Source organism: Uloborus diversus, chromosome 5 (assembly GCF_026930045.1).
Source record: "Uloborus diversus isolate 005 chromosome 5, Udiv.v.3.1, whole genome shotgun sequence".
NCBI lineage: Eukaryota > Metazoa > Arthropoda > Arachnida > Araneae > Uloboridae > Uloborus > Uloborus diversus.
This window is the reverse complement of record NC_072735.1, coordinates 108,105,104-108,117,108: the sequence shown is the minus strand read 5'-3', so window position 1 is coordinate 108,117,108 and position 12,005 is coordinate 108,105,104. Positions and strand designations below refer to the sequence as shown.

Sequence of the window (12,005 nt, the reverse complement as noted above, 5' to 3'; positions counted from 1 at the left end):
GAAGTTACTGGCGGAATCAAACAAAATTTGGTCCATATGTTGGTATTAACAGGAACAGGTGCTGATTCAATTTTGGTGTCAATAACTCAAACGGGGGTTGAGCTATAGAACGTTTTTTGTCGTCAATTGTCACTGCTGTATCTCAAGAAATAATGAACGGAATGAAAGAAAAATTTATCGGCAAGTAGCCCTTAGTGGGTATAAGAACTGATTTTATTTTTGTGTCAACAGCTAAAAAGGAGGTAGCGCAATCACCCGTTCTTTTTTTCCATTTTGAGTGCCCTATCTCAAGAAGTAATGCTACGTTCTGGTTGAAATTTGGAATATATGTGAATCCATATGTAAACAGGCTTTGGTTCTATTTTGACGCCAATCGCTCCAAGAGGTGTTGATTTTTTTTTTTTTTTTTTGCGAATAAAAATATTTTTATTAATGCAACAATAAGAAAGATAAATCGTAATAGATTGTCGTCTGCGTATTTCTCGTGATTTTAATTGTATGGAAATGATAGGAAATATTATCTCAATGATTTAAAATTTTTAACTGTTGCCATCTTATGTTTGTTAACAAATAAAATATTTGTAATTCATTCAAGCAAGGCTTTTAAAATAACTTTCAATTTTCGCTCTTTGCTTTGCTTTTGCAATAATTCAGACATTGGGATAGTCGTCAAGTTTTTGCATGTGTCATTTTGTTTTTGTTGGGAATATTGCTTCCTCGTCAAGCATGGGGAGGGATCAGAAAAAAAAAAAGAAAAATATAGAAGAAAGTTTCGTGATGGCCACAACATACTAGTTTTATATTATTATTATTATTATTTATATGGGAGAAAAAACGTAAAATTTGCTGACCCGTGAAAGTTAGGATATTTTGGAAAATATTTATTGTGGGGGCCCCTTTGTTGTGGAGGCTCCGGGGAAGTCGCTCCGCCTGCCCTCCCTTAAATCCAGCCCTGGTTCGGAGGCACTCCCTTTGAAGATTTGCAAAATTGAAGTCCCAAAAACGAAATTGTAGGCCATCTTTAAGGAATGTGGTGAAAGGATGGGGCCAAGGAACTCAAGGAGCAATGGCCCTGGCTTGTTTTCCTCTAGATCTTGCACAGGCCCACACATAGCTTCATTAGAAACAAATTCTTACATTATATTCCAAAAGAGGAAGTGAATTCATACTACAGATAATGTTGAAAATTGATAATACATTCTTGACCAAAGTTGATAAAAACACCACAATAATTTTAAATAAATAAATGAATAAAAATAAAATGTTGATATATAGGAAAATTCTATTTTGAAGTTGCTGTGATGCATAATGCTCTTGAATAAAGATGGAACTAACTATTTCATCATCTCTTGACAAACTGACACACAAAAGATTGTTTTCAGCAATAACAGTTTCAATGTTGGTCAGCATGTCATTTCAGTTTTTATCAATATAAGTAAATATGTTAATATATAAGAATGAGGCAATAAGTAGGGATGATTTATGCCTATCATTTCCCCCCAAAAGAAAATTAACTAAAATCAAGTCTATTTTGTTATTATTCAAATACTTTACATAAAGTCAACTTTTACTTGGTTCCTCCTTTCTGAAAGCAATATCTTAGAATGAAGGAAAAATTTCAAGTTGCTTCTACCAAACATAGAGATTAAAATCTGAACTGCTTAACACAGCATTTTCTGACTAAAAATATTGAAAATGAATACAGCAAATACACACACACATATGTGTGTGTCTGTATATATATATATATGTGTGTGTGTGTGTGTGTATATATATATATAGTAAATAAGTTAATAAAATAGCTTATAAAACTCACTCAACAAACTGATTCATCAAGTTGCAAAGTTCATCTTCAGTTAGACTTTCAGCTAAAAATTTCTGTTGTAGTTCTTTTCCTGGTATTCGAGATAATTTACCAGCGGAACTAGTTACATTTACAACTCTGAAAATAAATCACAAGTATAGAAAATTAATTAAATGATTACTCCAAACATTGTATCAAGACAAACGAACTATCACTCTAATTTAAGCATTGTAAATGGAATCAAATTTTCTAATGTGAAAAACTTAAGATCAAATATTTTATGGATTATGAAATTTCAGATTTCAGAGAAAGTATTGTTTACATTTTCTTATGGTGAAATTTAACTTTATAAGTCGAAAATCATAGTGCAAATGGATATATTTAATAAATAAAAAGCACTTCATCATAAAAGTTTTACTTGCACCAAATTTTAAAGTATTTAAACTTAATTTAATATTTTAAATACAATCAGTGATATTCAGCAACATTTATTTTCATTTTTATTACTTTTTTCTATTAGAATAAAGTATTAGTTTCGTACAGTTTTTGAAATTTTGATGGATTTGCACGTATTGGCATAATTTTTGGAAAATGTCTGTCCGTCTGTGTGTGTGTGTTTGTATGTGTGTGACAATTTTTTTTTCTTTTTGACGCCACTCTACAGCAAAAACTACTGCTTGAAATCGAACGAAACTTAGTATACATATATGCCCTTGTGTGAACTTATATCCATTACCTTTTGACGCAAATTCTTTTTTTGGGGAGGGGGGGGGGAGCAATCAAACGCTTCTTCAGTTTTGCATCCAAGTCCAGTCATTTGGTCGCAAAAAAGGGGGTTACCTGGAAAGTTTTCCGGTAGCTTCGAATATTAGACATTTTATAGATTTTGATGTGCTCTTTTTGAATTTCCACTTTGCCACCTCGTATCTTTGCTGCTTGCGCGGCCAAATTGAAAAAATGGCGTCTAAAAGCGGTATTTTAACGATATCTCCTTTCTGACTTATTTTGCGACAAAAAAATCATATACAGCATTAATTTATGCATTATCTATATTAATTTACATACAAAATTAAACAAGAAAAAAATTCCTACAATTTATATCATAACATTTTTTCTTTTTGCAAGATAAATAATTTAGGCGTACGAGCGCCGAAAAGTGTTATTTAACAGCATTTTCGCGTAGATGTTTTTAATGAACCTGAAGTTACACCGGTTCATCGTCTTCAGTATCGATTGAGACACAGTGGCGGATACAAGGGGGAGGGGTCACGGGGGTCCTCCCTTGCAACCTGCAACAGTATTTGAATGTTTGCTCGAAAAAATAAAAAACTTGATCGAAACCGTAAAAATGCATGCAAGGAGGGGGGGGATCAGGGGGGTCATGCCCCCCCCCCCCCATCAAAATCTGCGACAATACTTTGTAATCTGTTTTGAGGTTCATTGCATTAAAGTAGTGAACATGACTGCTCGGAAAAAAAAGAAAAGCTGGACTGAAACCACATAATAAGAAACAGCAAATAGTTTTCGAATTATTATTCTTATTTTTTTTTTTTGGGGGGGGGGGGAGGGTATCCACTGTCATTTATAATATATGTATTAACTGTCATTTATAATATATGTATTTAAAATATGTAGACAGTAAAATAGCTTTTCTTGAGACAGTTTGTCTGCGGCGCTGTGTTCAGGAGCTAGTATAATGAAAAGCAACAAAGAAGTGCCTGACGCCCGATTGCTTATTTTTTTCAACAAATTTAATCAACGATAGTTGATTAAATTTTTTGTATGGTTGAAATTGAATCCAAATCTGCAGGCATCCCTTCAATTGATAAAACCTTTGAGTGTGTAAATGTTTTACTTTATGTAAAGTCTCTGTATTTTATAATTTCTTTCTGGTGTAATTTTTAGATAGTTTCGTTTTCAGTCGTGCTGAGTTTATTTTTAAATGTGCTGTAAATAGTTACTTAGTTTAAATTAGTGCTTTGGATTTAGTATCGTGCAGGAAATGTAAAATTCGAGTGTCGTGTTAGCGCAAAAAATCATTATACCAAGGGTCTCATAAACTAGCCACCATATTAGACGGAAACCTTGTTGAAAGAAATCGCGTTTGTTAGAAAAAACTACATATAACAGGGGTTCCCAATTTATTCCGATTCAGGGCACTCTTTGACAAATTAAAATTTTTTCACGGCACCATAATCTATTTCAATTATACACGCATATTGAAAATATGGACAGCTTGCAGCACCCCTAGCCCCTTCTTGCGGCACCCACTTTGGGAACCCCTGACTTATTACAAAAAACACTGAAGTGCTCAGGTGACAAAGCAGTGTAGTCTCTTTTTTCGGACTGTTGAAAAAACTGATGAACGCAAAACCCCCCGATGGAAACATATCTGGAGTTCCAGTATCAGACTCTGAGACTGCGACGTCTTCATCAACCTCCAATATTCACAATTGGAATTAATCAGTCAGTCAGTAATTTATCAAGTCCAAATTATATTTATAGAATATTTAATTTTTTTATTAGATTTTCGCCTTAAGTTTTACTTTTATTTTAAGCATTTTTTCACTAATTATTTTAAGTGATGTTATTTTTCTGCATACAAGATGGATGTGTCGAGTATCATGCAAATTTATAATCTAAGATGGATATGTGTCTATATACAAATATTTAATCAACCAGGGGTTTTATGATCCGAAATTTCCGAAAACTGAGTTGTCATTTCTGAAACTTTTCAACTTACATTCTAAAACTGAAAAATTATTTTAATTGAAAACTTTTAAAATGATTTTTATCAATGTAAGCATATTCGAAGAGCTTTTATTATTTCAATGATTTTTGTTTGTATATCTGAAGAGTTTTTACAAGGGGGGAGGGAAGTTCGTAGAAGAAATTTTTTATACGTAAGACTACGTTCTTGAGCATGACCCCCCCCCTAAAATGAAATCCTGTATCCGCCCCTGTTGAGATGTCATGCAATTTCTTCGGTATCATCTGCAATGGGATCATCAAATTCATCATGAGCTTTTTCGTTTTCTATTGCATCATTCGTTTGCTCGAAAACTGTCTCCGTTTCTTCCTCTTCACCACTATCATGTGATGAACTTTGCGAATTCTCACAATTATCACCTGTACAATTAATACACATAACGGAGCATTTTAACCCGGCTTTTCTGCATCCACAGGCTTTTTGACATTCTTTTTTGCATTTGCAAGAAATAATTCTTTGTAAGGATTGAGGAGCTGGGGATTCAAGCGTCATAACAGAGAAATAAACCAATTCTTATTTCTATTCCACTACTACAGTTCTGGGTTTTTTCACTCCCACACCACTACTCAATCTGGTGATAGGATCGAAAAGAATGTTGTCTTGCTGCTGCTTCTGTTGGAAGTAGCGACGAAATATTAAGTTTAATTTTATATATGCGGATTTTACAAAGCATTCATATCTGTAGCCGTTTAAAGTCATGTTTTTCTTGCTTTTTTTTGCTTTAAACTTCACTGTAACTGTATAAGTCAAGAAGGAAGTGTTCTCCAGCTTTAGCAATGATCTCTGGATCAGCATTTGGATTTCTGAATGCTTTAAAAGACTCGCTTAAATTTGGATTTTTTCGAAGTACATTAATAAATTTCGTTTTTCCTTGATTGAAAAGGGCACATATTGTATCACAGTCACTAAAGGCACTCAAGAATAAAATATGATCTACGACTGTCTTACTGTCATATAATGTCAGTTGTATATATTTGTTGCGAAATTTTTCCTTTTCCTGATTTGAGCATATATATGTTTGATCGCTTAGATAGAGCTGTCAAAAGAATAAGAAGATCTACATCTTCGCCTACAACAATTACGTAGTATACTGATGATGCAGACTGAAATATTCTACTGAGTTTTACCGGTCGAAATTTCAGAAAGGGAGAGAGGGGGAATCCACGTGGTGCCTGGCTGGAAGAGTCTGTGTTTTAGTGCAGATAAGAAGAAATGATTGAAATGGAATTGGACTTCTGTATTGCTCCATTTCTCATTTGTACCACAAAAAGAATTTTAGTTTGTGGATTGTCAGTTTTTATGCAGCTAATAAATTAACTTGTAAATCGATTGAATTGTGCTTATATTATGTGCTTATTAATTAAACTCTGCGTTTCCTCAATGTATTACGATAACTAAACCTCGCAGTAGTGTGGGAGCGACTTATTCTGCGATAACGCATGTTAAATAATACTTTGCGGCGCTCGTACGTCGAAACTATTTATTTTACGAAAAAAATTGTTATGACACACATTGTAGGAAATTTTCTCTAGCTTAATTTTGTAAAATATGTTTTTATCGCAAAATACGTCAGAACGGAGATATCCTCAAAATACCGCTTTTAGACGCCATTTTTTCAATATGGCGCTGCGAGCGGCAAAAATATGAGGTGGCAAAGTGGAAATTCGAAAAGAGCACATCAAAATCTATAAAATTACCAATTTTCAAAACTCCTGGAAAACTTTCCAAGTAAAACTACCAGATGACTGGACTATCCCTGCTATTCCTCAAAAAGTAACTGGCGGAACTAAACAAAATTTGGTCTGTATGTTAATCCCAATGGGTACAGGTGCTTATACAATTCAGGTGCCAATAGCTCAAAACGGGGTTGAGCAATCAAACTTTTCATTGTGAATGCTATATTTCAAAAAGCACTGCTCCGTTTTTCATGAAATTTGGAATAGGTGTAAACCTACACGGATACAGGTGCTGATTTAATTTTGATGCTAATCAGTCCAAGGGGGGCTGATCGTTACCTTTTTTGTGTAGATTATGGCTGGATTATGAGTAGTTTTTAATTAAAATTCGGAAGAGCCTGGTCCCTTTCGGCTCCCCCCTGAAAACCTCTCTTGGGAACTAATATAAAAAAAACTGAAATGCAATGTTGTAGTGGCACATAAAGTCAGGACCATCATTTAGGGTGATTACAAGAAGACTATTGATCCCGTGGCTTTGAGAAATCAATGTATTTCCATACATGAGGATGTGGTCTTTGTTATTTGTCAGTACAATGTCATGGGAAAATTTATGGAGGGGGGGAATAGGGGGGCAACGAACCCCAAGTTTTGTGTGGACTTTATGTAGTAACAGCACACTTTCCAAAATTTTAAAACAAAAAAACATGATTTTCCCTTTTTTCTCTTTTTTGAACAGTTTAGAAGGGAAAATTCAATTTTATTTCTTATCAAGGTTATGAATTGTTCAAATGAGCAGTATGTTACTATCTTTTTATATATTTTCTAAATCTGTACACCATTTCTTTTAAAGCATTAACTTAATTTAAAAAGCACATTTCAATAATATAACTTTCAAAAATTTTTATTTGCTTATTTTCTCCCCGAGAGTTTTGTCTATCCAATTACTCTTTATAAGGCTTAAAAATGCAGAACTTTATATCTATTTAACAAAATTCCAGACTATCTAAAATTGGAGATATGCTGTATCCCACTAAAAAGGGAGCTCTGCGTCACTCTTTTGATACCAGTCTCCCTCTTAAGGTTAATTCAAAAAGAGACATGTTGCAACAGATTAATAAAATTGACACACAAAAAAATAAAGCATGGCCTTATGCATCATAGGAAAAAGACAAAAAAAAAAAAAAAACAGGGGGGGGGAGGGAGAGATTAAAAAATGCTAAAAAAAACCTGCCCCCCCTAGGAACTTAGTCCTAAACTGGCCTATGTACAATATGCACCTATGTACAATATGCACCGAGTACATTATACACTTTGATCCTCTACCCCCGCAAAATTTTGAAATAATGGGCCTGCATAAAGTGCCATTCAATAATGATTGTCATTACTACATTAAAATTTATTCTACATTTCAGTATTACAAAAAATAAATTAAAATTTCACTTTAGAATTTATGGCATATACCTAGCATGTGGTCTCAGTAGAGGGAACAGTTCATGGCATACATCCAAAGTGGCAAAAAAATTAATTTTGATGGTATTTTTAGCCTGCTCAGGAAATGGAGTGGGATCTTCATTCTGAAATTGACATCAAAAGTCAAACAACAAGTAAGACATATCACAACAGTATAGTTTGGTGCTTTTTTACTTCCTTGTACGTAAAAAAGGCAGTATTGTAATTGTTAAAAAAAATATTCCATCAAATTTTGGTCTAAATTTCCATTTTACTCATCCGCGAATGAACTTTAGGTAATTTTTGGAGCTTGTCTACAGATGCATATGTTCCCTCAAACGCATGGACAGCAAAAATATACATTTTAACCTCCCCCCCCCTCCATAAGAGTTTTCTTGAGACATTTCTATGCACATATATTGCATGACTCAAAAAAAGGTATGCCGTAAAAGGTTGAAATTCAGTATGTAGACTCAGAGTGAGGTTCAATTGTGCACCTCCCCTTTTGCTTGCATTTGAATGTTCAAAAAAGGGTCTTTTACACCGCTCCTATACAAATTGGTGTAATTTCAATGCAGACATTATGTCATGTTATAATTTGGCAACCAATCAGCAGGGCCGCACCAAGCCTGATCGGCGCCGTCGTGCAAATAGCTTTCTAGCGCCTTTATGCTCTGGCATTCTGGGAAAATAAAGTCAATACCTGGAAAGAGATTTTGTAAACAAATATATAATGGAGAAAAATATGTTTGGCATTTAATTTATCTAAAAAATGTGTGAATATTTAATTTTGAAATATGGTGTACGTTTTTACTTCATATCTTGAAATTATTTAGAGTTCAGCAGCTCCTCTGATATGCTAATAATGCATTTTGGAAACAGAAAAATGTTTGAAACATCAAAGTTCACGCCACTGTGAGAATCTATCTAATCTATAAGTGATAAATAATTATTAAACAGTTATGCCTGTCAAAATATGACAGCAGGAGCAAAGGGGCAACTACAAAGTAGTTTTAGGGGGAGGGAGCACATTGAAAAAAAAAAATCTCTTTTAAAATTTTGGAAATTTGTAGTTTTAAAAACGCAATTTTGGACGGTCTTTGTTGGTGTTATGGGGGGAAAGCGGTACAAAGGGCTCCGCGGAAATTTGTAGAAGTTGAAGCCTTAAGAGCCATTATTTTGAAATTCAGACAAAAAACGGAAATTTTGGCAGTGACCATTTTTGATTTTCTTATTTTTTTTATAGGTCAAAGTAGGTCATGAGAAGTGAACATTCTGAAATTTTTAGCCTTCCAAAAATTTTTTTTCGCTCGTTAAAAATTCCCAAAGTTTGAGGTTTTGCAGCACTTTTTTAGAAAAATTCTAAAAGTCGCATTTCAGTGCGCTTTAGCTCTTTACAGAAACATCACCTCACGGTTATGTTTATATTTATTGGTTGTACTGTATCTAGTGATGATGACTTCATAGTTATTTTGCTTGGGGGTTGTTGTTTTCTTCAGATAAGGGGTAGCAAAGTATGGATTTTATCCGTTTTCGCGCAAGTTTAACCTTTGTTATTTCCCCCCAAAAGCCACCCCCAGAAAAAAATGTAACATATACTGAAAGTTTATACTGTAAAGAGAGTAAATGGCACAAAATTTGTTTGAGGTTTAGTTTTTTTTAGGAGAAAAATACCCTGATATTTTTCAAATTTTCAAAAATTGTGCTTTTTTGATCGCAATGAACTCAAAACAGCATCACTAGGAAAAAAAACCTATTATATATTATGGTACCTGGCTATGTGTAAAACATCATAAAAAAGAAAGCAGTACGGGATCTCTTCTTGTTTTCCAGAAAATAATTTTTTTGTAGCTCATTTTATGCGTTTTCTTGTACGTAAAACGTGTGTCCAGTATGCAGATTAGATCTGCTAAAACTTAAAGGATATAGTAAGAATGTATATATGTGTGTATAGTGAAAGAGAAAAAGACTAGCCATACTTTATTTTTTTGATTTTTACAAATTGAGGGTATTTTAATTACAGGTAAATCAGAAAACGATAAATCGATACCATATATATATATATATATATTTATTTATCGTATCAATCCCAAAATAATTCTTTCTAATTTATGCGATTAGCAGTGGAAGAAATTTCATGAACAATATCTGCTTCACTTTCCTATAAATGTCTATTTTCTATGTCATCTTCAAATACCTCTAAAAGGCTGTCAGTTCTTGATAAATCAGTATTATTCGCTTTTATTTGCTTTGCATATCAGCTAAAAGCAGCTTGAATTTGACTTTTTGTCAGATATTCATTCGGTTGGAATATTTTTATGTCTTCAATCATCTCTGTTCTCATTGCATGTTCTACTTGGTCGGGCGTCTCTTTTCTCCCGATTTTTTCACCATAAAGGAACTTTTCATAAAGAAACTCTTTTTGTTTCAATGAAAATCGTGTACTTTTACGAGTTGGGAAAGCCCACCCCTCACATCCCCTCACATGAGATTTCCAAAATGTTTTCTTCTTTGTTTTCTCCTTGTTGACTGGTAGATGCCTGATCAAGACCATAAGAAACAGAACTTTTATGCCCTTGCAGCATGTTGACGTAGTTTTTCTTCACTCCATCAGACGATGTTGCAACTTTTACCTAACTGTGTTTTCCAGAGTAAATGTGCTGTTCGTAGTCATTGAATTGGTAAGTGAAGTTATTTTAAATTTCTGACAGATAAAATATAGAGAACAGCTTTCTAGAATTACGTAAATACTTTATTAGAGGATTAGAAATGACAAGCATGGAACGTAATGGGCAAATTGCTAGCAACTATTTTGCTTAAAATTATGCTCTATGTTAATACTCTACGTAAATGTAACCACACTGTGTATGGATAGCTGAAAGAAAATTATACCATAGAAGCGATATATGTATATGATATCGATTTATAGTTTTCTGATTTGCCTGCAATCAAAATACCATCAATTTGTAAAAATCAGAAAAATAAAGTATTGCTTATCTCTTTCTCTCTCTCTATACACACATATATACATTCTTACTACATCCTTTAAGTTTTAGCAGATCTAATCTGCATACTGGACATACATTTTACGTACGAGAAAACGCATAAAATGAGCTACAAAAAAAATTATTATCTGGAAAACAAGAAGAGATCCCATGCTGCTTTCTTTTTCATGGTGTTTTACACATAGCCAGGTACCATAATGTATAAAAGGTTTTTTTCCCTAGTGATGCTGTTTTGAGTTAATTGCAATCAATAAAGCACAATTTTTGAAAATTTGAAAAATATCAGGGTATTTTTCTTCTAAAAAAATTGAACCTCAAACAAATTTTGTGTCATTTACTCTCTTTATAGTATAAACTTTCAGTATATGTTACATTTTTTCGGGGGGATGGCTTTTCGGGGGGAAGTAACGCAGGTTAAACTTGCGCGAAAACGGATAAAATCCATACTTTGCGACCCCTTATCTGAAGAAAGCAATAACCCCCAACCAAAATAACTATGAAGTCATCATCACTAGATACAGTACAAACCAGTAAATATAAACATAACTGTGAGGTGGTGTTTCTGTAAAGAGCTAAAGCGCACTGAAATGCGACTTTTAGAACTTTTCTAAAAAAACGCTGCAAAACCTCAAACTTTGGGAATTTTTAACGAACGAAAAAAAAATTTTGGAAGGCTAAAAATTTCAGAATGTTCACTTCTCATGACCTTCTTTGACATACAAAAAAATTAGGAAAATCAAAAATGGTCACTGCCACACCTTGTCTGAATTTCAAAATAATGGCTCTTAAAACGCGATTATAGGCCATATTTATTGACGTTAGAATAAGAGGTGGAACCAGTTTTTTTTTCTTGTAAAACAGATAAAAATCAATTCCTTCTCTCTCCTCCAATTTTTTGAAATTGAACTTCCAAAAACGCAATTGTAGACAACTTAAGATTTTTACGGGAAGGAGATTTTGGAGCTCCCCTTGAATTTTTTTTCAAAATTAAAGCTCTGAAAACTTAAGCACAATATTCTATGATATTAGGACAAGAAGCTCAGAGGCTATTTCACTTAAATTTTACGTAAGTCATGGTTTAAAAACCTAAATTTTAATGATATGTATTAAAGGAAAGCAGTTCGGAGGCCCTTGTCCGAATGTTTACTGAAATTGAAGTCTTAAAAACGCAATTGTAAGACCATATTTGGTAACATTAGGGCCGGCAATCTTTCGAAACTGAAGCTCCAAAGACGCAAATTGGCGAAATTGAAGGTCTGGAAACAAAATTTGAGATGCTCTGTAATGCTTTTGGCGGTGGG

At 33.6% G+C, this 12,005-nt stretch overlaps 1 protein-coding gene across 1 annotated transcript in view; it reads right to left on the bottom strand.

Annotated features, from left to right (window-relative positions):
- LOC129222591 (carbonyl reductase [NADPH] 1-like) overlaps positions 1–12,005 on the bottom strand; it is a 45,782-nt gene that overhangs the window by 17,353 nt on the left and 16,424 nt on the right. Inside the window, exons 4-5 of the mRNA XM_054857105.1 lie at positions 7,712–7,824; positions 1,817–1,942 (exon numbers count right to left, since the gene is read on the bottom strand). Coding sequence (XP_054713080.1) covers positions 1,817–1,942; positions 7,712–7,824 — 239 coding nt within the window. The remainder of the gene's footprint in view (positions 1–1,816; positions 1,943–7,711; positions 7,825–12,005) is intronic.